The sequence below is a fragment of the Brienomyrus brachyistius genome, chromosome 20 (genome assembly GCF_023856365.1).
Source record: "Brienomyrus brachyistius isolate T26 chromosome 20, BBRACH_0.4, whole genome shotgun sequence".
Lineage (NCBI taxonomy): Eukaryota > Metazoa > Chordata > Actinopteri > Osteoglossiformes > Mormyridae > Brienomyrus > Brienomyrus brachyistius.
This window is the reverse complement of record NC_064552.1, coordinates 5,867,922-5,893,047: the sequence shown is the minus strand read 5'-3', so window position 1 is coordinate 5,893,047 and position 25,126 is coordinate 5,867,922. Positions and strand designations below refer to the sequence as shown.

The window sequence follows — 25,126 nt, the reverse complement described above, 5'->3', positions numbered from 1 at the left end:
CTCATGTAGGCTGATGGTATCATCCACCCAGGATGCCCCACTGCTTTGAAGAACCTCATTGCAAACAATCATTGGCCGTTGCCTTAAGAATCACTCCAGAGGACACCAATCGTTGTGGAAAAGTGAAACGCATGTCACTATGTCGGCTATGAAACTTCTGCGGCGTGATCTAAACAGGAAGTGACATTGTCGAGTCTGTGTTTTTTTCACAGGTCACTCTAGCAGCGGAGATGAAAAGCGTCAGAAATAAACCCGCAGCAGGAATTCGCTTCTCTTTTAATGAACATGGACTCTCACTTTGCATTTGGGCAGGGCTGAAACCTGACATCTTCGGGGAAACAATCGGGGGAGGGCATGACGGCGTCCGCGGGCTGCAAATGCTCCGCCGTCAGCAGCCGTTTGAAGTCGGAGCGGCTGGTGAAATGAGGGGATGGCAGCTCGCCGGTCTGGGCGGTAATTATGGCAGTGAAGCACAGACCAGAGGGATGTCTGCTTTTAAACATGCAAATTAAAAGAGAACAAATTCCTTCTTCTGGGTCAAATCTTATTACTGGCCAACAGAGCGGCCAAAATGAGCCACTTGTCAGGAGCGTTTGTGGTCATTGTAAATCTTTCCTTGTGGTATAAGTGGACTCTTGTGACCTCAAACGCCTCTTTATTGGCTCTAAACAATCGGTCATTTATCCCCCTCACAATTAAATCCGTTCATGCAAAGTAACGACCTGTGGTTTCACTTTATTGACATATAGGGACTCATTCCGACTTCACCAACAAGCGAAAGATTGGACCTTTTGCACAGAAGTAGGAAAATCGCATCTATTTGGAGCGTATAGATGTGCTACGTTTTCTGCGTGAAAATGTAACTTGGGGTGACTTTTTCACAGAGTGAAATTGCTTCTGTGTTCTATCTGTCAAAGTACAACCTCATTTAATTAGCCGTCTACTAATATTTAGGGTTATGTTTTGATAACTGCAGGTTGACTTGGTATCTTCAGGCAACAAATTCAGCGGAGTTCCTCTTTTTACGGGAACGGCTTTGAGGCGCACAGAACGAGGACAGAAGCGTCTCGACTGAAAATCCCGCCGTAGAGAACCACGCCCATCATGCCAACCAGCAGAGAATGGGTTTGAAAAGTCAACACCATCGCGTCGTCTGAAATATCTCTGACAAAGAGTTCATGCAAACTGTGGGTCTCCTGAGTGTCATTAACTAGGATTTCCTGCTCAAAAGAACAGGGGCCCTGAAACTCCATTGGGTGTGATAACATTGAATAGGTAATGGTGGCAAGGGGCGGGGGGCATATTTGCAACATGGCTTGTTTTGTTACCAATTTAACCAAGAATTAACCTCATAGCACCTATTCCTGAGTGTCAAAGCTTATTTTAAATAGCGTCAAACGTGGTTAATCAACACTAGAGGACATGTATGAGTAAATATACAAGTGTTCATCCATCCGTCCCTCCATTCCTCCATCCATCCATCCATCCATCCATCCATCCACCCATCTTTCAGAACCCCTAAGCCCAGGATATACAGGGCATGAGGCTGGGGACTCCTTAGCTGGCATGCCAGTCCGGCACAGGAATCTGCAACCAGAGATCTGTCAAAACAAACTTTAATACAGATACATCTGAAAAGACCACGTTTTTTTTGCGTAAGTCTGTTGACATGCTACGCTCTTATAAGATCAACATTAGGAAGTAATCTTTGAACAGTATGAAGCATTGCACAAAAGCGCTATGCAACGTGGAGCGGATTTCTACCAGATATTTGTGTATATTGACTTATTTCATCATCCTTATAAATATCAAGAAGATCCTCGCTTTGCAGAGCCTAGAAACCCAACCGTTCTAATCTGGCTGAACCCAAGTTGGTTACATTCCTTGCCATTACGAAATCACGGTGTTGTAACACAGCACTGATAAGCCAGACGTTTTAAATTGCATTCGTCCAACCCCTTCATCCAGAGTAACTTACAGTTGAAGGAAGGGTCAAATTTTATGTGTGCTCTGCTGGACTCGACCCCACGACCTTTACATTATTAGTGCAATGTGCTCCTTGCAGGGCAACAGGAACAAGTACAAGCTGTCCATCCATGCATTTTCTGTAACCGCTTGACCTATGCAGGGTTCCCTGCAAGAGAGGGACCAACCCAGGATGGGGCACCAACCCATCGCAGGACAAACTCACATACCATTGACTCACACCTACGGGCAATTTGGTAACTCCACTAGCCTCAGCATGTTTATTTGAGTGTGTGGGCGGGACGGGGGGGGGAGGAGGAGTGGAATACCCAGAGGAAACCGCATGATGATATAGGGAGAACATGCAAACTCCAAAAAATGCGGACCCGTAGCCAAGCCTCGAACCCTGGCCTCAGCAGGTGCAAGGCAACAGGGCCAACCACTGCACCACCATGTCACCCCTAACTACTAACTATCACATAGCATTACAATAAGGTGCCATCATTGGGCTTGCAGAGCTGCTGGCAGCACGATAGACTTTGGGGACATTGGCGAGCTGGTCTGATCCTTCTCTGTGGTCGCGCTCCCTTAAAACTCCCCTTGATCTGCCTGTATCTAAAGCCAGAGTCCGCATGATGCTAAAGGCTACAGCAAGCGAGCGGCGACACAAAGGGAGTGATGGGATTGGCTGATAAAGTGTCATTAGCTCCATGCGGGCCTTTAATGTCCCCTCCTGAGTGCGTCTCCCTTTGCACGCGCCTACCGGCGTCTCACCCCTAATCACACGAAATGGCTCCTTAAGAGGTACAAGCGATCGAGGAGCTGCGGCTGGCCGACAGCCGCGTGAATGGACCGCATCTTAAGGGGCTGGGTTTTCAAAGGGAATCCTGAATGGCTTGCAGGTGAAACCGGTTTGATCTGAGCAGGGGGTGGTGGTGGTGGGGGCAGAGCTGAATCAGCTCTTTGGGGAGGGTGTCCGTAGCAGCAGTCCGTCTCCAGGACCTTTCAGTCACTCTTCCTCCGAAGAATCTGATCCAGTAACTTCTGCAAAAAAAAAAAGGAAAAGAAAAACCTATTAAAAGAGATTGTAGTTGCGGGCGTGTTTTATGGCAGTTCAAGCCTATTTCATATCCATGGCTCCATCAGGAAGGTGAGTTTTACGGTAATGGACCTGATTGCTAGCTGGCTGTCAGTGATATTTATGCCTGTTACTATAATATCAGGCGATGGATGGCCATGGTTTTTTAGCGCGTCCTGTGGAATTATGTCGGTATAACTAGAGGATGAAGGAAAATACTGCGTACAGATGGCCGCCCGGGGGCTGAGCTGAGATTGGGGTTGATGAGGTGCCCATTGACCTGTCCTTCAGGCTGGACTATTTTATTTTCTCTCTTGAAAATGCCTCCACCCCGATCTGCTTCCTGGATAAATCTGCCCCCAGACGTCCAGTCTCAGATCCTGGCGTCCTGCCCCCCCTCTTCTCATTCCCCCGCCCCCCCCCCCCCCGGCCCGTCCACCTGTCCAGTCAGATTCCCGTTCTGACGTCAGAAGGCCTGATGTCTGCCGCCACAGATCCCGACTCCTCCCCTCCAAATGTCTCGGTACGACCAGGTGCGGATGCCGTGGGGGGTTTGGGGCAGTTTTGCTGGGGGGGGCGAGGGGTCGGGCCCTAGCTAACCTGCCAGCAACGGTCCTCCAGGCTCCTGTGTGGGTACCCACCGCCACTTGGCAGCGGAGGGCGAGGGCTGGGGTCCAACATAGCCAACAAAAAAAAACCCACCTTCACGCAAATATTGAGCTTATATTTAGCATTAGCCCCCCCCACACCCGGGTGCCTGTTTCCAGACGAGCCAAGCTTACGGAATTCGGAGCGACATGTGTCTTTGAAAAAAAGTCAGCCTGGTTGGATAAATTCCCCTGGAGGCTGTCTCAGATCAGACGCATCCTTCATTGCAATTTATAAACACTGCTTCATCCGTGGACGATTTCTCCGTGAGGAATCTTTCTGGTGTCAAAGGCAGCGTCAGGTGACGGGGTCAGGAGATTATGTCAAATCCTGGGTTTATCCTTCCATACATTTTCTATCCATTTCTCCTTGTCAGGGTCATAGGGGACCTGGAGTCCGTCCCAGGCAGCATTGGGCACAGGGCTGGAGTCTGCCTTGGACGGGAAGCTAGTCAACAACCGGGCACAAACACACACGCAGACTCAGCACACACACTACAGGCAATTCGGAGATGCCAATTAGCCTAACTGCGTGCCTTTTTACTGCAGCAGGAAGCCAGAGTCACGGGGAAAACCTGAGTGATGCAGGAAGAACATGCAAACTCCAGACACAAAGGAGGATGGATTCCAATGCACAACGTATATCAAAATATTGCGATCACAATAATTGCAAATGACAATAGAAGCCTGTAATTACCATATCAACAGGACAAGACAAGGTCAAAATGACAGGAGAGGTATAATGTATAGGCAAAATATGTAAAGAATATGCAATTTTACACATTTGACATCCTTTCAGTATTTCACTCAGTAAGTGTGGGTTCTAAGAGTTAGCTGTGGGAACGTCAGGGGTTCCAGAGATTGCCAAAGGACATCTCGAGTTCTGCCAGTTTGTCAGCCTGTCACAGGCTGCAGCCATGAAATCTTACAAGGAACCCTCCTCGAAGCTCAACAGTGACCTCTGCTGGGCCGAAAGTTAATGAACCAATTAAATATGCCTCACTATCCAAACGTTCTTAATCCCTAAATAATTTGACGATTTGCCATTTTCTGCATTAAAGTGTCCATGAATTATTAAAAAAAATATCAGGAATGGGGGCTTTTGTTCAAAGTGTGGTGAACTGCAGCATACCTTGCGATGCAAATGGAAAAGTAATGAATTAATATTTTTTAAATGACCAGATGGGGGCGACACCAGTTATAGGCAGTTCACAGCCAGCCAGCTGAAGGCCAATCAGATGGTCATTCGGTCACAATATGAGTGGACAGGGACAGTGCAGACTCAGAACTGATGGGAATTACGGCTCCTTGAAGCGCTCCAGATCTTATGGCTCCGTTCCTTTAGAGGAGGCGGGACCATGATATCTGATTGGTTGGTCCCGCCTCTTCTAGTTGCTTGTACCTACCTCCTCTACAATCTGATTGGTTATCCCTCTGAAACAATCATTTTTCATTCTGCCCTCAGAACATTTTTGTGTAATTAAAACTCCCATGAGTGAACCCTGGTCCACTGGGCAACACTGCTAATCCCTGCGCAACCATGTATTATGTAAATAAAGTTGCCTTGCTTTGAATGCAATTCATGCCACACTTAACATCTGTAAACTTTTCATTGGCACAAATCCTGCTCATTCTGCCCGAAAGGAACCTAATGCAGCAAATTCTACCCCTTGTGCCTGATTGGTTGTCACTGTTCACGTGAAAGGGAGTGGAATGGATTTAGGGTAGGCAGTGAAATATGAACGGCTCTCAAGTACAACTTGACTCCTTTCATCATTAATGCCAATGAGCTTGGAGAATCGGATCGTAGGCGAGCGTGACATCACTACTCAGCAGCGGCTGCAGGTAGTCCTCTCTGCCCGAAACACAGAAATCACCAAACCCCCGTACGTCCCGACGCTTCCGACAACTAACTGCCGGCTTTTCACATCCGACAATTTATTTAATAGTCCTATTTCTCACAGACAATTTAAAGTGTAGAGAAAATACTATAAATATAAGTATAAAAATTTATGGCTTTTTACTTAAATTGTAAGACCAATAAAAAAGATATTGCTAATCCAAGCTTGTATTGTTTTATTACAGCCGGTGTTGCTATAGAAAGCACAGCCTGTAGAGATGCATTATAATAAATGTCTATAATGTTTATAAGTAACACAAAGTGTCTATGGATCCAAGAAGGTAAACAACGCAAATTATAATTATTAACCCCGACGGGCTGAGATGAAGCCATCTTACCTTTTTAAAAATCTCTGCCCTCATCCTGTTGGTCTGCGTCATCACTCTCTTTTTTTCCGCTTCCTCTCCCTTCTTCTTCGTTTCAGACGGGCGTCTGTCATGCATGTAAAGGTTAGTAGTCAGCGCAGGAGGGATAAGCTAAGAGTTTTTGTATAGGGATGCTGACACCTCCCACTCTGACTACAACCAGGAAATTCTGATTTTCACTTTCAGGTTCCCACCCTGTTCAGTTGCCTGGCACTTTTGCTCTCTGAGGTGATTTTAAGAGTAGGAAGGTCCCCAACTTTCCTACTTGTCCTCCCAAGGTAGTAGACCTGGCCACATGCCACAGCCAATCAGGTGTCCTGCATGTGAGTTGCCACAGCCAATCAGGTGTCTTGCATGTGAGTGGCCTTTCAGCCAGTGTTAAAACATTAGCAATGTCAACCGCAGTACTGTGTGCATTAGGAAGTTAGTTGGCTTTCCAACTAAGGAGAAAAAAAAAACGTCAGGAAAAAGATTGTGGCTTATAGTCTTGTGTAGACCTCTGATGTTGTACCCTTGAGAAATGTGCTAGATCTGAATTGCTTAACTTGTGAAGCTGTGAATATGTAACTGGCTTTGCATAAAAGTGTGTGCTGAGGAATTATATAAATGCGATTTGATTCAGGTCACTCAGAATACAGTCACAATTATACATTCCCTGATATTTTTGACAAAAATAGAGTATATTTATACCATGGAATTACTTTCCTCAGGGGTATAAAAGCAAATTGCTTTGGGGACCTGATCCCATAACCTTCCAGTTCCGAGCGCATGTCTCTGTGTTAACTCACATGGACTCAGTGTTCAGGAATTTCATAGGAGAGGTGGTTCACATCTGAGACTCAGCATCCAGAGCAAAATCAAGCCTCCAAGTCTATAGCGCCCTCACCTGTTTGGTGTGGGGACATTCAGCATCCCTCTGCCATGACACTCACCTTCTGCACGAATGAAGCACCTTCTCGCCCCCGATGGCTCCTTGCTGGGGCTTCCGAGGGTTGCCTGTCAACACACGAACTTGCACTATGAACTTCCGCAGTCGCTGTACTTGTATTTTGCATATTTTTTGATACCACAAATAGTTCATTACAGGGAAAAAAATATCATTTAAGAATGAGAGCAGCTTCTGGGATCCAGAGATCCAGACTCCTGCAACTCAGCATTAGAATGGACAGGTAAAGAAAATGGATAGATGGTCCATTATCTAATGTTCTTCAGTCAGTTACCTGTCACCCTATAGATGGTAAAACGTATGAGAATATTTTTTGCACCTCTTAGAGACTCAGGGCCCCAGATGGCAAAGGGGTTTGGTAAAGCAGAGTCGTTTAATTTACGGCTAAATGAGACCGACGGCACCGAGTCAGCAAAGACGCCAGGTGACATTCAGCAGCTGCGTGTTAAAAAATTCCATCCCTGCCGCATTTAATCAAGCCTAATTACGCAGATTTTTTTTCATAGAAGACTTTATCGAAAATGATATCTCACAGCTAGCCTCAGCATTCAACGTTGATTTTTTTAGGCAACTGCTATCGGAAATGTTGTTTGCCAATACCTTTTCATAGGACACGTTTGCGGTTGTGTGAGGGACAACGAAGCCTTTTCGGAAATTAAGTCATCAGGGAAACACAATGCAGTTGAATTAGAGGCGTGGATGCAATACTACAGGCACTTAAATTTGGGTTTGATTGCAATTCGTTTTTTTTTGTTTCACCCAATTCATTCGCTAAGTATATCTCAAGGATTCATAATTGCCCAACTTAGGCAGAGCAGACCGCCGTATTAGTCACAAGGGACTGAACAGAGAGAAAATCACAGCTACATCAGACTTTCACACATTTAAATAGGATCTTCATTCCTACGCTGGTTGGGCTATTTAAAGGAAAATCGGCCAGCTTTTCACATAAGTGGCTTGTAATTCTCAAATTACATGTTTATTAGATGCAGTTCTGACTGATTTTCTATCACATCCTTGACTTGTTTTCCTCGTCTGTCTTTTGTGGATATATATATAACTGCTGTAAGTTTAATAAACTGCATAATAAACAAATATATAAAAAATAGAAGCGTATGAATACATCATCTAAACTTTTAAATCTAATTATAAAATTGAGATAAGTGATGTTGAAATACTAGAGAATAACATCACTTTGAAATGTTGTTTTCATTTAAATGAAAATTAAATATAGTAAATCTACATTTACTAATGTATGATGTGCAGTTAAGTTATTGGGAATTGTAAAACTAACATCTGTACAATACTAAAAATAAAAAGTAATTTTACTGACTAACAGAGAGACTTAAATAATGCATAATTTTACTTGAATAAGTCTAAGAAAATTAACATTTTACATAGGTGCAGTTCAACGCTATTCCAGCAGAGGGCAGGAAACACCACAAAATAAGAATTTTCGACCACGGTATACCAATGCCTGTATGAGAGTTGCTTTCCATCTTGGGGAAAGGCAAATTACATTATCAACTCACTTTAAAACCATCAAGCTAAATGTCCTAATTGGCAGTATTTATTGGTGACGTCTTGACCGCTGATGTTTTTTTCCCCGGAAATGAATTTTAAGCTGGAATGCTGCCGGAAACCGATACAAGCGTCCTTTTTAACTCGCATTTTGTCCATTTAGACAGACAGCCACGGCTTTGTGCTGCGTCGCACACAACAGGCCCGGCAGTGGCACACTGCCACTGCAGCTGCAGGTGGACAATGGGGGCCGAAACGGGAACGGGGGAGGGATGGACATGCGCGAATAGGACAGGGGGGCTTACCGCGGAGCGCACTGGGTCTGGCGTCACCGCGGCCCAAGGTCGAAGCGGGATCTGGACTTCGCTGAGCCCGTCTCTCCATGACACGCTGCTCCAGCTCCTTCTGCCGGATACGGGAGCGACGAATGAAATCGGGCCGGAAGCGCTGCAGGGCCTCCTGCAAATCGATTGGCCGGTCCGTCAACCAATCAGGCGAGAAATCAACTAATTAACCAATCAATCTTATCTATAAAATTCAACAGTCAAATCAATCATACCAAGTGTGCAAATTGTCAAGGGGGTTATAAACCGAACAAGCCAGTTTAAAAATAAATGAAGACAAAAGAATAATAAGAACTAAGTATATATGTGGGAAAGACTTGCTGGCGTTAGTCCCAGCAGCGAGGCGTGGCAGAGATGCCCCCCACCCACCACCCCTACAGAATAATCATACAGTGTTCAGCAGCTGAACACGGTTAATTTTGTACTGGGGTGGGTAATCTGCAGCCCAGTATTATTTTATCCGCATCCTCCGCAGAGCGTTTGAGACTGAATCACAATCTAATAGGACACATGCAGCACATCACACTACTTACTTATAAAAGCATAAATTCAATGGAAGGTCGGATCGTAACTCCTTACTGCAGAACTCTTACATAAAGGCAGGATTTGGCTTTAGGGTGGATGGAGGCCGAGCAGGAGCCCAAACCGTACTTGCAGGGTGAGGTCTTTCTGACGGCTGTCCCGCAGCTCAGGGTGGGGTGGAACAAGCACCTCCCCGGTCGTCCGGTCACTCCCAGCATCTTCCACTTCTGGGCGGGATCCAGAGTGGTCTGCGCCAGGGAACCCCAGACCTGGAGGACAGAGAACATCATTTGGTACAACTAAGCTCTCCCAGTATGACCAGAAGCAGCCCATTCTTTTTAATGAAATATGATTTGCAATTTGCACAAGTGCATTAGACGTTTTTAGTTGTCACATACCCAATCATACTCTTCTTTGAGACACGTACAGTCAGCCATTCATCTGACACCTCCCGAATCTTTTTGGGGGAGTTAAAGGCCTTGCTGAAGAGCCCAACAGACACTATTCTGCCGACGATGGGATTCAAACTGACAACCTTCCGGCCACAAACACAGAGGCCACTTGCCACCATTTTCAAAGCGGGTTTTGGCCATATCCTTAACTCTACACAGCAAACTTTTCACACGTTTGTCCGTTTAAGCTCTGTCCTGTCCATGCCGATTGGCTGTACCATTCTAATCAGCTCATATTCATGTTATCTATGCTAAAGTCCGCATTGAAAAAGCCTTTGGTTCCTGTCGGTTTTACAGTTCGGCATGGCCTTAATAACCGTAATTCACACTTACACATGGAGCCCGGGGGGGGAGACGTGACCAAAAAAAATGTGAGAACAATGTCATATATTAAAGGGGCGATTTAATCAGTCAGGAAACATTTTATGATCTCTTCGAACATTTTTATAAATTGGGGGAATGTTTCATCGCCACTGTTTCTGCAGAATGTTTCATCAACGTAACTATCTCCTTATGAAGGATCTCCTGTCCTCGTGTCATGGAGGATCTAGCTGACCTGGGAATACGAAGCCATTGCCACACTATGAAGTATATTTCTCTGTCTGATGTCACTGACCGGCCAGTGTATAATAAAGTACTTAAATGAGCCTTTTCTAGCTCTCTCAGCTCCTACACGGCTTCTCTTTCCTGTGAGTGGCTTCTCATTAGTATTCTTATAGGACTCTTCCGTCTTTAGCAGAAAACCAGCATAAAAATCACCTGGTTTTAACGGGGAGCTGTTTGGATGCCTGCCATACACCCAAATGCCTACTGATACTGCGTAGTGCAGACCAGATCATATCAGCTACTAACAGGTCAGTCTGCTAAATGCTGAGTTTCCAAGGTCCTCTGTACAGGGTGGGAAGGGTTGTGCCAATCAGAGCAACCAGAACAAAACCGGAGCCTAAGGCGGGATTGAAACACGAGCAGCAACTGCAACGCAAATGTAGCAGACCAAGCCAATTGCCTGCAACTTGCTCAGACATCCTGCCTTAGGCACTTTGCTTTCATGGGGGAGGATGAGGGACAACTGGGGGGAGATGGGTTGGTGGCTAGGCCGGGGTGGAATTACAGTGAGACCCATATATCATCAGTGTTGGAGAGGTTATTCACAAACGTAATACAGGTGGGAAGTTCAGGTCCAGAAAGTACAAATCCGGACCAAGGTTTTGTTTCAACCAACCAGTTGTGTATAAAGAGTCACAGTCACAGAGTACCCGACTGGTTGGTTGAAACAAAACCTTGGTCCGGATTTGTACTTTCTGGAGCTGAACTTTACACCTCTTCCCCAACGCTGATAATATCATGGTATTTTTACAAACAAACCCCCCCCCCCCCCCCCCCAATATTTCAAATTTGATGGTAAAATTTGCCAATCAGAGCTAGAGGAAGGTGGTAAATATTGCCAAGCAGGTGGGGCGGGATTGAAGTGGTAAGACTTCTTGCTGGCTGCCGAAAGCGCAGTGACGGACTTCCGCTTCCTGCACAGCATTCCCAGGTGGCAGGGAGCCGCCGTCAGCTTCCGGGAGAAGCTGGGATGCCTGCCTGCTAGGTCAGGCTGAGTATTCACCACAGGGGTGTCAGATATAGGAAATCATTTACTGTAATAGATTTAGGTTGTATATTAATATACAATGTTGACTGTAGTATGGAAGCATTCACCTTGGGGTGAGTTAATTATACATTTAACACTGAGCTGCAATATCTGCTGAGTATGGGTACTCCCTCGAATCAACCAATGAGCTTGCGGATCTGATGTCAGCAGTTTTTTGGCAATGGTCGTTGAGCGTTACCCAGAGTGCAGGTGGTGCGGGGGGTCGCCTCCGAGCCCTCGGCCTGGGCACCAGCTACCATCTTCCTCAGCCGACTCTGCCGTTTTATGTTAGCTATAACCATGGCGGCACTCAAGGCGACATCTGGACTCTGGTATGCGCCACGATCTGGGGGGGGGTGGGGGGGGGGGGAGAGAGAGAGAAGTACAGAACCTGCAAGCAAACTGGAAGCACGTAGAATATCTCGTCCGGCATCCGGCTTTTGGAGCGCTGCCGTGGAATCTCTTAAAGCGCGCTTTAAACGCCAGAACGATACGAAAAGAACGTGAGTCACGAAAAGAGGGAGACGGTCTCGCTCTCCTGAAAACATGAAGAACCTCTGTGTCGTTCTCTCTGCCTAAATTAATGTCGATCTAAGTGACCTGGAGCCAATGGGCAGCCGGGCCGATCTTCTGATGGCATAACTGGGCCTGACCAGCTGCAGGACGTGAGATTAGGTTCCCTTAGGCGTTACATCTTGACTAGTCACCTGCTGAACCTTGAGGACCAGCAGCCAACTCACTAATTTAAAGGGTCTGTCCTTAACACAGTCTGCCAGTCTGTTTCCCTTCATTTCAGAGGTGCATCTTTATTTACTAATTATTAAACATTCATTTCAATGGTATTTGCATTGAACCTCTAACATTTATGCTGAGAATGACAGGCAGCCAAAACATTTCGGAGGGAGAGAGCTGGAGCCTTACGAGACTTTTAACAACGAGCAAAGGACTTTTATTAAAGTTTGAAGTTAAGAACCTTTAAGTGAGTCCCTCATTTCCTTTAAAGTGGCACCTTCAGCCCTGACCTGCTTATTGAAGGATTCAATTCACCTCTCACGCCAGCTTCGCTCTCAGTACCCTAAAACGGTTTTGCTTCCCCGGTGGCCGTGTGTGCGAGAGGCTTGTGACGCATTGCATGCTGGGAAATGCACAGGACGAGAAGCATGCAGGTGGCAGCACGCTGCCGCTCCAGTGCAGCGCTCTGGCATTTTTCAGCCGGGTGGGGGTCAACACTGCACGTGGGGGGGGTCAAAGAGGGAATGCAGCACCGGGGACCAGCAACACCGCAAAACCTGCGGCCAGTTAGTTAAGCAAGCGACGCAACAAAACCCGCAGCCAGCTTTGAGAGTAATGCAAACAGGTCGCGATAACAGAGTGTTCACGGGACATACCTCGGGCATCAGCGAGAGCCTTTTCAGCAGAGCTGTGGGGTTGCATGGAAGTGCAGGCCGCCGCGCTGCATGACAGTCCCGCCGCAGAAGCGAGTGTGTTCAAGCTGCGGCCTGTCCCGCCATGCGCAGGAAGCTGAAGGCTGCCTCGCCTCGGATGCAGCATTTCTGCCTCATACGGGTCACTGCCGCTGAGTCCGAGCCCCCCGGCAAAGCTCAGGGGTCTCCTGGGCCGGACTGAGGCCTCCATCTCCTTCCCTTCCAGGGCTGACCCTCTACCAATAGGGCTCTTTAGGTAAAGGGATAAGGTAGACCTGTGTACCGTCGGTTTGCCCTCCTGTGAGACGTCTGGGTTACTCAGGAACAGGGTGGGGTGGGCAGGGGGTACCAACGCCTCTGGGGGGGCACCGGCCCAAACACCATGCCAGGGTGACGAGTCGTTTTGTTCATCTCCCCACCCGGCGTGGCTGTGCCGGAATGCGGGCGGACGCATGGCAGCGAGCGGCTGCCCCGCAGGGAGGCTTTGCCTGCGACCTGTCACCTTGATGATAGTCGCCTTTCTCTGACGGGTGACCGGTGGCCTGGAGGGGTCCACGGGGGTGTCGGATGGCGGTCCGGTGGGGGTGGACCTTCCAGACATGATGGGCTGGCTTGTGCCCGGGGTGCCAGTTGAAAGGGGCACCTTCCGAGAGGCGATCGTGATTGAGGAGAAACCTGACCTTGACTTGGGGCGATTCGCAGCGCCGACAGCAGGTGGCACTACAACGGCTGAGTGCCCAGGTGCGCTAGCCATTCCACGGAGAGAGTAGCCATCTGAGAGCACTGCCTCACCCGCCCTCAGGGGGGCGCCCTGCCAAATTCCCTGCCGCTCCTTCAGCTGACCCTCCAGGCCTAGTTGAAAATGACTCCCCGCTGAAGCGGGGCTCCCCTCCCATACCTACATGACAAAAACACCGATTCAGCGAAGCAGCTTCATTACCGTGGAAATTCTCCACCACCTCCACTCCGGACAAAAGCCCCCTCCCTCAGTGATATCGGAAAACGACAGCCGGGAACAATCAGCACTTCTCTGTCACTGTTTAGGATTCCGGCGGTTAGATCGTAATGGGATGTTGTTACCATGGTAATGTATAATCCGCCAGGGAACACTTGGGCGCTGTGCAAATTAACCCAGAGAACGATGTCTTGGGGTGGGGTGGTTGGGGGGGGGGGGGGGAGGCATTTCTACGATAGTTAGCAGAACGTCGGCAGTTAAATGACAATATGCTCATTCTAATAATGCAGGCGTTTCCATCTGGGTTGACAAACAGTAAACAAGAAAGGCGCTGTAAAAACGGAACGAAAAAAGTCCCTTTTATGAGAATTGGTGTATCTTTCTCTCCTAATCATTTAGAACAGAAAATACAGCACTGTGATGGAGACAACGGTATTGGTATTTAAAAACAGTTTAAAATCCAGTTCACGTGCAATGACTGACCTACTTGCATTTGCAGCCACGTCAGTCTGGGAGTATATTATTTGATCTGACTTCAAAAAGGCAATAAATAAGTAAATGAACAGAAATACACACCAGAAATCTACTTAATGGAAAATCCTGTTGACCGTTTCAGGAATAAAAAGACTTGATCACGTAATGTAGGTGTAGGTTTTTTTAGGTTAAGCATACACAGTGAAGCGTTACATCCTTAGGAATAAACGCCGCAGTTTCATTTTTATGAGGAAGGCAGTTACAGAGCGTCTACCTGGTCGGTTCGGACTGCAGCCAGACCCGGCGCAGTGGCCGGCCCGCGCCACCGGGGATGCGATCCCACCATCTCTTCACCTGCGTGTAAAACGGGAGATGCGGGGGGGTTCATGGTAACGTGCTGTGACATTCGAGTAGGTGCTCTCAGATATACAGCAAGCGACCCCCCCCCCCCCCCCACCTTCCCAATACCCCTCCGGGTTTCTGCTAAGGCCTGTGATCTGGGTTTTTCGTTGTTTTCTCCTTCCTTTGCTGTCAATCACCCGCGATGTCGAGTCCCTGTTGCCATGGCGACGCGTCGCGATACTTCGGATTAGACGGCGCGCCGCCGAGCCGCGGCTAGGTGGGAGCCGCACGTGGTTGAATATACTCCAGACCAAAAATAAAGAGAAAAGCTAGACAAACAGATCACACTCTCCACCCCATGACAAACAACCACCATCCGCCAGAATGATGAATATGGTACCTTTGTTTTGCAGCTAGGGCATCCACTCTTTCATAAAACATACCGCAATACCACGAAGACTTTATAAATCTCTCTGGCTGTTTATTTGATTTTATAATACATTCCCACCATCTATGCACAAAGAGCACCGACTTACCAGACAGAGTTCCTTTGAATTTCACTTCCTCCGCAGCTGAGATGTACTCATTATGGTATCCGTATAGCCACCCCCTACTCCTTTTTCTCTGTACAAACACTGACCCGCCCGACTATTGCTGCGAATCGGCACCGTGACACCGCGGGTACCTGCGGCTCGGCACCGCCCCGCACCTGGCAGGTGTTCGAGGCTCAGTCCGCGTCCGGCCGGCAGTAATCCAACCCCGGATCTCCTCCCCCAGATCGTAAAGTCGCCCTCTTCTTTCTCAAGCCTTTCATCGTATCCTATTGTCTTAATACTATGCGAACTGCCTTGAGAAACGTAACACGCATAAATTAACCGCGGCGTGTTGGTTAATAAATTAATTCACTTATTCACCCATTAATTGGAGTAATTTTGCGGCTGAACCCGGGGAGAAGCGAAGCCGCGCTCCTGGCGTTGATTTTTAACTAAACAAGTTAAACGTATGTGAAGTAAATATATGGGGCAGGAATATTAATATAAAGTGCTTTATAAGTATTAGGGCCACCTTTTCCCCTCACATCAGTGCCAATACGAAACACTGTCATATATGTCCCGAACTGCAGTGAGTGTGATGTTGGAGCATTCCTCTTTAAGAATAGCAGTTCTGAGGGAGCCTGGAAGTGGAAATCTACTTTATATTCTGTGCTGTAGAACTCCCCATAAAGATCCAGTAATGCGCATATGTGGGAGCTGGGGGGCACCATGGAAGTCGTTTGACATCTTCTGGGATTTTGTGAAGCTGCTCTTCAGTCTGTTTAGGGTGGTGTATGGTGCAGTGATGTTTGCACTATGCATTACACCTGGGCCTGTACCATGACCTCATTCGTGGGCTCTGAGACGACCACCCCCCACTGTAGCTGACAGCTGACATTGTGGAGTGGGGGTGTCCTTTTTTTCTCAAAACAAAAAAAAAGGGGGGGTGAAAAGTGACTCAGCAGATCATATTACTTTTCGCACAATTGCTCCGGGGTCCCGGATCTGTGCTCCTTATAAAAGGTGATTCGTCTTTGTACATTAGCCTTGGATACAAGTAATTTCTCAATGGCAGTCCTGCCGTTAGCAACTACCCTGCTATTTGACTGCAACTGTTTGGCCTCTTTGGTGCTCAGTTGATTGTCAGACCTCATTTCTAGCTGACACACATACTGCTAACTGACATTCATCCCCAAATGACTCTGCCTTTGCGGTTGTGATACATCAGGGTGTGATACATTGCGGTTGTGATACATCAGGGTTAAATGAATTTTTTCTGATATATTGCTCACCCCTTTATAAAGTCATCAAAGAAGTCTAACATCAGGCAAATGCTGCTAATTGGCTGGTGGTATTGTGACAATTATGGAGTCTTTGGATATTTTACTATAAAGACCCAAACTCTACAGGAAGTTGCATGATACGTTAAAGCTAATCTGTAAAGGAATTACAGGACAAACTATTTAGCTGCATTTTAAAATTACATTTATTCTGAATGCTCCCTTTAATTAGCAGACATATGCTTTTGAAATGCAGTTGCTTAATACCTTTACATGTGCCACGGGAAAATTGCAGTGAAAAACATTTTATACAAATTAATTGTTTTGTTTTGCTTTTGATCGTGAAATACCTTTCCTTTTGGCTTTCATTTAGTGTCAAAAGTGGATTTGCAATTCTCTATTAAATCAGTTTCTCCCTTGTTACCCTTCTTTTGCATTTGAATTATTTTGGCCTATTCTGTTGGGAAAGGAGGTAGAAAAACACAAACAGCATATAATATTTTTTAAGTTATGATACTATATTTGGGCACCATTCCAAGTTATCCAAGAGCTCATGGGACAGAGTGCGGTACCTTTCAGTTATAGCACATTTCGAAACTGCTCTCTATATCAGTGAAGACTATTCTGGACTGCAGGAAAACCTGTTTTTAATATTAAAACTCCAAATCGTCTTTACTGTATAATCCAATTGCTAAAACCTCTACATCTGTTACCATGACTACTGGAGCATAGACAAAAATCTATCTCTGCAATAAGCACGCTCCTTTTCCTAATCCGTTGCTGGCGGACGGGCCGGGCGACACTGCAGAATTCCATTTGTGGTATTAAGAAGTCTGTCAGGTGACGGCTGGGGAGCTTCGGGGTCTTGGAAGTGGAAGTCTTTGGGGGGGGGGGGACTCTAGGGTGTAAGATGGGCCAAATTGCATTATTATTTATCTGTCTGTACATCCATGCCTGAGAGGACTGAGTGTAACTGTGACTGGTGCTAGTTAAGGATGCTTTCCTGCTGAATCACAGTCTGCCATCCCCCAGGACTTGATGTTTTCCCCCCTATTAAGACGGGGAAGCCAAATGGTGGCATATTATATGGTTACTATTTATCATTAACCACTTTAAGTATGTATGTAAGGTAGTTATTTGGGTGCTTACAGCCTGAAGTAGATCAATGCTAAGAGAGAGTGTAAAATTAGTTCAATACCGAAATAGTTCTGGGGTCATATGGAGTCAGACTGGCGTCTGCTCAGCAAGGCGGAGGCACTTGTGGATAAGGATAATGAAAGCAGAGAGAATTTACAAAGATGCACCTGGAGAAGCACCACATAAGGTCTGTGTGTGTGGGTCTATTGTAGGTGTTACAATGGCGCTAGGTGTGGCACAGGTGCGGATGGCGACTGGGGCTGTTCTTTGTGCTGCAGAGGTTCTGTAATATGCGAGAGTCACCGCCGAGGGTTTGGCTGCAGCAGATAATCACAGCGACTTGTGACCCCCACCCCCCCACTCCTGAATGGCTGTTCCCGTTGGAAACGTACAGTGTTTGTTTACTCCTCCTGAGGTACTGCTGGCCTCCAGGTTGCCAGTGTTTTCCATGCGCCCCCAAAGCCCAGCTTGGTCATTAATATGTGAACGGGGGGGGCAGGCAAAGAAATGCGGTCCGTTACACCACTTAGACGCCCATGGTCCTCTAGGCTCTTCAGTGAACTTCAGTCCTGACGTAACGTGCTTCAAACAACCTTTGGTGGCTGGAGGTCATGTCACAGAGAATAATTCGCTCTCTGTCAATGTACACCTCTCTGTTTCACTCCGTTTCCAAACATTTGACTTGGACATTCAAGAAACCACTCTCCTCCCCCCCCTCCGCCCCAGGCCTGATGGTGATCACTCCCAAGTGGGGGTGGGGGGGGATGAGTCATATACAGCTACAGCCATCCCAGCAGTGTAATTTCTGAGAGCAGACATATTATGCTGTCCGTAATTACATGCCAATATTAAATCTATAAATTCTATCCCTCTGTCTGTCCATCCATCCATCCATCCACCACAGGGTTGCGGTCAGCCTGGACTCTATTCCCATTATCAAGCACTAAACGGCAGAGGATACCCTGGACATCATAGAGCGCACAGTCACATACATACCATCTCTATTTAGAGATGGTTATTCACCTAACTGCAAGTCTTTGGACTGCAGCGGGAAACTGGAGAGCGTGGAGATAATCCGTGCAAAGAGAATATGCAAGCTCCCCCAACGACGAGCTGGGGGTTTGAAACCTCAGCACTACCCACTGAGACACCATGCTGATTATGCATCAAACAATGCATAATGTTTTTATGAATGCATAATACATTCATATATACTGTACAGGCACAGCTTCCGCAGGGAACAGGCGACACCAATATTCAATGTGGATAAAGAGGGAGCTGATTTTTCACAGCAGTGCGAAATGTTACACCGTCTCCAGGTATTTTTTCTGCTCCGTTCAGTGGCATTTTTGGCAGAGAACATTAGGCGCCTACCTGTATGTCGGAAACCATGCTTTCTTGGGAGAGCTTGAGGGAATCCAGAGGAAGTGTTAGGATTCAATGCGGCCTGAAAGTCAGGAGGTTAAACAGTAAGTTGCTGGAAGTTCTGCTAATTACGAGACTAGTCAGCCTACACAGAATATTGAATTCATGCTTCATGCATAAAACAGCGTACGAAAACGTTTTAGCTGAAAAATTCCAACAGGCCCTTTTCTTCTTTGATGAATCCCCAGGCCATTTTAAACAAACTGGTTTTGGTTCTTTTGTTTTAATTTAATTTGGCGCCTATTAGCAGGTGTAGAGTTCAGGGTACCGTTCACATTTGATCACATGTGAGAAAGCCATGGGGATAGCGCCTAGCCGCTAGCTCGTTAAAATACGAGGCTGGTTAGCGACGTGTTAATGCTAATTGCACACCTCTGCGGATACTCTCAGGTGAGTACCCAAGCCGTTGCTTAGTTGGCGGTTTTCCTCTACATCACCATAACCGGTTGCCAAAGTGCCATCTCCTCGTGAACAAGCGGTGCCCGGACTGTACCAAAGCATCCACCTTTCCCGGGGGGGGGGGGTGAGTGGCACCAGCTGAGCAATGGATTTGACTAAAGCGACAGCATTTCATATAAAAATGATGTAAGCTGATTAGCAGACCGTACCAAGCTGACAACCCCTTTCGGGGTGGGGTATGAGCAACATGGCGTAATATATTTAGTGCTAACTGTATTGTTCTGCAATTAAACCCCATACTTTCTGGGGTGTGGTACATGCTGGAAGGAGGAGCATAACAAAGAACCGTTTTTACATTTAGGTTCGTGATGCTGCGCAGGGAGTCGAGTTCCAAGCTCATGAGATGACCAGCAGGTCATGCTGGCAGCCTGAAAATCTTACAGTTAGCTGGGCAAACAGTAAGAATTCAGGCTTTCTGTCCTTTCGGTTACTGGGGGGCACCATTTGATCGCGAATCAGGTTTATCTGCATCAACAACCTTAATGGGAAGTTTTAAACTGTATCATAAGCAAAAGGCCTTCATTTACATTTTATTTATTTAGCAGGCACTGTAGCCTGGAGCAACTGGGGGTTGAGGGCCTTGCTTAGGGGCTCAGCAGTGACATCATTCTGCCGACCCTAGGCTTTTCCCCAGCAACCTTCTGTTCACAGGAATGGTGTCCTGACCTGCTGAGCCACACACCTCCATATTTAACAAAAAGTGAGGATATTTGAAAGGTTTGTGTGGTGGCTCAGTATGTAGCACCAGTGGTGTCACCTTGCTAGGGTTGTGGGTTCAAATCCCACGCCAGGCTCCATGTGTGCTGTCCTCATAGCTGTGTGGGCTTCCATTTGGTGGTGTGGTGTTCTCCCACAATCCAAAGATGCCCAATTACGTAAACCGGCCTTTCCAAATTCCCCTCCAAGTGTCCCCTGCGATGGATTTGCACCCCTCCTATGGCATCTTGTTCCCCAGGCTAACCCATGTCATACACACGCTTCTCCAGGTGCTGCTTTTCTTGGTACGGCTTACAGATTTTATTCATTTATACTGGCTTGTTACGTTCAAGGGTCGATGGAGGTTAAGTACTTCAGAGATGCAGGGAGACCCCTGCATGATCTGGCCGTGATGCAGTTACAGTCTTTGCCTGCAGAATTCCTCCAGAGCCCGCCTGGGATTTGAACCCAACCCTCAGGGTACTGCTGCTTTTTCCCTGCTGCTGACCCACTATGAATGATAAAAATCCGTTATTATAAAACGCCACATGGGAGAATGAGCTTAGTGGATTAAAATATATTAAGAATAAATAGCAGATAGATGTCAGATCCGCCTGGCAGGCTTGCCTGGAATAAATGCAGCCCTCACACACCAATGGGGTGTATAAGCTATTGCAAGCTGCTTTTATTATAGCTCATAGACCACACGTCCTACAGGCCATGTGAGTGACGTTTGGTGTCATGTGACCCGCTTAACACAGGAAATGTTTTACCGTTTCGCATTTCTATCTCTCTGTGAACATTAGTGGTGGAAAATATCACAGTTGGGTCTCTGAGGATGAAAAATCTCTTTTTTTTTTGTTTACTAAGATATTTTTTTTCTACTAGAATTGCTGTGACCCTGTGCTAGAGAGGCTGTAATGGAAAATCTTCAAATTGCTAATCTAGTCTGGGCATGGGTATTTTGGAGCCTTTCCCAGGCAGCTGAGGGCACAAGGCAGAGCAGCACCCTGGATGGGACATTAGTCCATCAAAACACACACGCACACACACACACACACACAGACACACAGACACACACAGGTTTGTACTGATAACTTTGTGGGGGCTCTCCATTCATTTCTATGGGGTAAAAGCCTAATCCCATCAATGACAACCTTACCCCCTACCCAGCCCTAATGTAATATAAATCTAACACACACACACACACACAGCCACAAAGTCTACAGTCACACTCTACGGGTAGTTTAGAAATGCCATTCTGTTTTTAAAATAATGTTTGTATAAATTATATAGCTAATGTTGCGATGCTATAACGTTTTCACTGTTAATCTCAAGCCTTTGATTTGATATAATGCACTGGTTAACTAATACATGCATATTTATGTAGTATCTTGTAACTGAACAAGAAACGAAATGCGGTTTCATTCAGCCTCACGGGTGTGACAGTGGACAAATGTCCGATTATTATTTTAGCAGAGCTTTTGTAGCTAATAATAGCAACTTAATTATAGAAAAGTGTAGCAATTAGTATTTAGCGGAAAAGCCTACATTTTACAAGAGTAAGGGTCACTCGGCTGGGAACGACTGCAATGACACAGCAAGCTCAGCTTGGATGGCAGGAACACAACCAGATGGGCCTTTTAGCCAGGCGCAGGCCTGCTCCCGCAGACCCAGCCGAGTCGGCGGCGTGCCATGCGTGGCTCTGCGCTCTTACCCAGCAGCGCGGCTCCTCGGTAGGGGTGGGGCGGCCGGGGATACTGCACACTGCCGCCCTCTTCTGGCTGGGTAGCCAGTCGCTTTTAATGGGGGTCATAGAGCAGGACCTGGCCGTCTGGCGGCTGGGGAGATCCTTTACGCGGGCGGTCTCCCAGCACCCTAAGGGCTCCGTATTTCGGCGCTGCCACCTAGCCGATAGGAACTCTGTGTCACCTTGGGGGGTGTCACATGGGCTGGGTGGCCGGCGGCTCGTGCCTCTCCAGGCACCTGCCGAGTTGGGTGCCAAATCCAGGACAGACACGGTTTTTTCAGAGAGGAACTGCCCGGCACTTTGAGGAGAGGTGCTGTTCCTCCTCCCCGGGGGCTGTAGCCACCCTTCCAGCTCCCCTACAGCCCCCTCTATGCAGCTTCGCGGCCTCGAACCCCGGACCCGGGCCTCGGCCTGGTTCTTCGGGTACTCCCTGTATCCCTCATCTCCAGATCTTCTCCGACCCTGTGCTTCTCCACGGTGATGCCCCGCCCAGGCCCAAAGATTGGGCGACTTCCACCAGCTCTCCCAATCCAGCGCCGCCATCCTGGGCTTTCAGGCAACCTGCCAATGAGATTAAAGGAGGTGTCCCCTTGGTTACCGTGTGAAATGTCAAAAATGTGCTGCTGGCAGGGTGGTACTCTCCAGGCTGCGGTGGATGGCTCGTTTTCAGCCTAATAAACCTGCATGTCACCCACCACATATCTCAAAAGAGTAAAAAACTATATAGAAAGAAGAGTTGTAATGTTAAAACATTTACAGGCAAAAAGTGCTGCAGTCCAACACATTTCCCTGTAATCCCAAGTCTAAATCTGACATGTATATTCATCTGCTAAATTGCAGAATTGTTGACTTTTTGGCCTTATTAGGTTTTATATTTTTGCAAACTCACACTCAATAATTAAGATGTATATTTGAATGCTGAAAGATATTCAGAGGTTTAACATGTTTCATAGTTAGTTTATGATAGTTAGTTTTTAACCAAAGCTTATGTCTAGATCTCTAAAGCAACATGATTTGAACCACTAACATTATATTCATTATTCATCCAACAAGAAGCTAATCATCTAGGAATACAAAACTTCCACACATTCACTGGCATCTTTATTCATAACACTATTTCCATGAAGTCCGTGCTATCCGGGAAACAGGTCGATGTTGACTTACCAGTTAATTGGAAATGAGTAGCCACTAGCCTCAGATGCAACAAAGTAATTACGTAAAAAGCTCTTTTGAGATCATGCTAAAGCGGTCCACGTACTGAGCCTTGTGTGGAAGTTGCTCCTGGTACTTCCATCTCCAGTCAAGCAAGAAAATAGCTTTGCAGCCCCCCTGAATGAACAAAAGAGCCACAGTGGGGAGAGGGCAGGAGAGAAAGTCAGCAGGGAGGGAGCGTGAGTTTAAGGCCTTGGGGTGTTTCCTTAGATTAAATGCCCCGTTTAGATGCTTTGCTCATTTGCCCTTCCTCTCCAACAAAAGAAAACATTCTGAAAGTTACTGCCCCCTTTCTAAACTGTAGGTTGCACTTAAACACGGCAACAAAACCTGTGACATATTTTCGGATGCATTACACATTTGTGTACTAGGTTTGTGTTCTCTTTCGGCGTATTTGCAGATGGTTTGTGTTTTCCGTCAGCTCTGGTTTCTTTGGGGCCATAAAAGCTTGCGGCTGCCCTCCGCTTGCCTACTTGCAATTCTGGCTTCAGTTAGATGTAAGACATCTAAACAAAAAAAATAAAAAATAGAGAGAGATAATTATGTCACTTTTAGGGGTACTAAAATAAAGGTGCCAGAACAGCATGATTGGGAATCAGCAGAGATATTCACTTTTAGAAAAATAACAACACAGGGAGGCTTGTTACACAACAACATAAGTAGGACTGTTACATGAAAGAATAACACAGAGAAGACTGTTACACAAAGCAGCAACATATGTAACACTGTAGCATAATGTAACAACATGAAGAGGATTGTTACAAAAAGAAACAAGACAGAGAAGACTGTTGCAAAAAGTAAAAACACTATGATAAATTCTGAACAGAATGATTAATTATATATAAATTACCAACAATGAAAGTTGAACTGTTTAATTTAACTAGCCTAAGGGCGTCATTGCATGAATTAATGTCATGAAGAGTAAGATAGCGGGGGCATGGTGACTCTATAGGTCGTGCGAAGGATTACCGGTTCAAACCATTTCATGAATTTCTTCATCAGTCCAAATGTGATTTTCAGGTTCCCCTGTTTTCCCTCTGTAGATGTGTGCATGCATGATTACCTTGGGGGAACCACACCTCCAGGCACTTCAGATCATTAAAATGGATAGATGGAACAGTATTTATAAAATAAATTGGTGGAACCAGGTGCAAAAGGCCCGTTGCTTTTTTTGGTGAAAAATCTTGTTTGTTTTTCCTTTAAGTCTTGTGACTTGTGCAAGACCTGTCATTTTCAGTCCTTGCCTCAGTCTCTGGCATGTGATGCAGGCAGTGACTTGTCTGGGGAGGCTGTGCAGCATTGACTTCCCTTGTTTGCGCTGGGATCGGGACGACCCTCACGGTGTTCCGAGGCTTGGCTTGGCTGGGGAAGCGCCACTCGTTCGTGGGCCCCGCCCCCCTAGCCCACGCCTCAGACACGCTCCGCAACACATCCTCTCAGTCATGCAATTTGTCACACTATCCGTCATTTAATTTGCTCATGGAAGGAGAACAAAAACCACCCCTTGTGTTTAAACAGGCTAATGTACTGGCTTATACTTAAAGCTGGATCAACTTTGAAAAGCCCCCTTTTCCCAAATCAAAATGTCAACATTCATTCACTGGCATAAACAGAATGCACTCATGCATTAATAATCCTGCAAAGGCTGGATAATTATCAGCTATCTCTGTTTAAAATAAAATAACTTTTCCCTTTGATTTTTTTGTTTTGTTTTTGTTGTTCTAAGAGGTTGTTTTCCAAATGAATATATCTTCTGACACTCCTTTTAGTGCGCATGGAAATCCACAGGCCAGCCGATGGAGATTACCGGAGCAATTCCGTCATTGTTGATTGATTCCTGCGGCAGTGTCGATTGGATTGCGGGTCAGGCAGCGCTGAGACCCAAACATGCGGTCCAGACAACGACCTTATATTGAAGCACTGTTCAGAGTTACAGAACACCCTCCAGCGTGACTGTCTCACATTGCAAAAAAGTTAATGCCATTACTATAGACAATCACTCACGTAACACAAGCTAGTTTGATCTGGCCCTTTTGTACTAATTAAACTGATATAGGGAAAGCGAC

At 46.6% G+C, this 25,126-nt stretch overlaps 1 protein-coding gene across 2 annotated transcripts; it reads right to left on the bottom strand.

Moving 5' to 3' along the window:
* Positions 1 to 1,508: 1,508 nt before the first annotated feature.
* On the bottom strand, positions 1,509 to 23,201 carry c20h10orf90 (chromosome 20 C10orf90 homolog). 2 transcript variants are annotated; one of them, XM_048987246.1, is made up of 11 exons: positions 23,013 to 23,201; positions 21,816 to 22,409; positions 18,893 to 18,965; positions 14,501 to 14,580; positions 12,762 to 13,695; positions 11,573 to 11,719; positions 9,418 to 9,557; positions 8,728 to 8,881; positions 6,888 to 6,951; positions 5,929 to 6,022; positions 1,509 to 3,009 (listed from the first exon to the last, which is right to left on the bottom strand). In XM_048987246.1, exons 2-11 carry the CDS (start codon positions 22,389 to 22,391, stop codon positions 2,971 to 2,973), a joined length of 2,301 nt encoding a protein of 766 aa, XP_048843203.1. In that variant the 5' UTR covers positions 22,392 to 22,409; positions 23,013 to 23,201; the 3' UTR covers positions 1,509 to 2,970. The 2 variants fall into 2 exon arrangements, with proteins under 2 accessions (XP_048843203.1, XP_048843205.1); XM_048987248.1 differs by lacking the exon at positions 11,573 to 11,719.
* Positions 23,202 to 25,126: the final 1,925 nt, after the last annotated feature.

Bases quoted from the DNA above. Each gene is read 5' to 3' on its own strand.
- c20h10orf90 (XM_048987246.1), bottom strand. From the start codon at position 22,391: ATGGCGGCGCTGGATTGGGAGAGCTGGTGGAAGTCGCCCAATCTTTGG. The intron at 13,696-14,500 runs GTAGACGCTCTG...TTTGTCATGTAG, and splicing joins CTGCAGTCCGAACCGACCAG to GTATGGGAGGGGAGCCCCGC. The intron at 6,952-8,727 runs GTAAGCCCCCCT...GTGTGTTGACAG, and splicing joins CAGACCCAGTGCGCTCCGCG to GCAACCCTCGGAAGCCCCAG.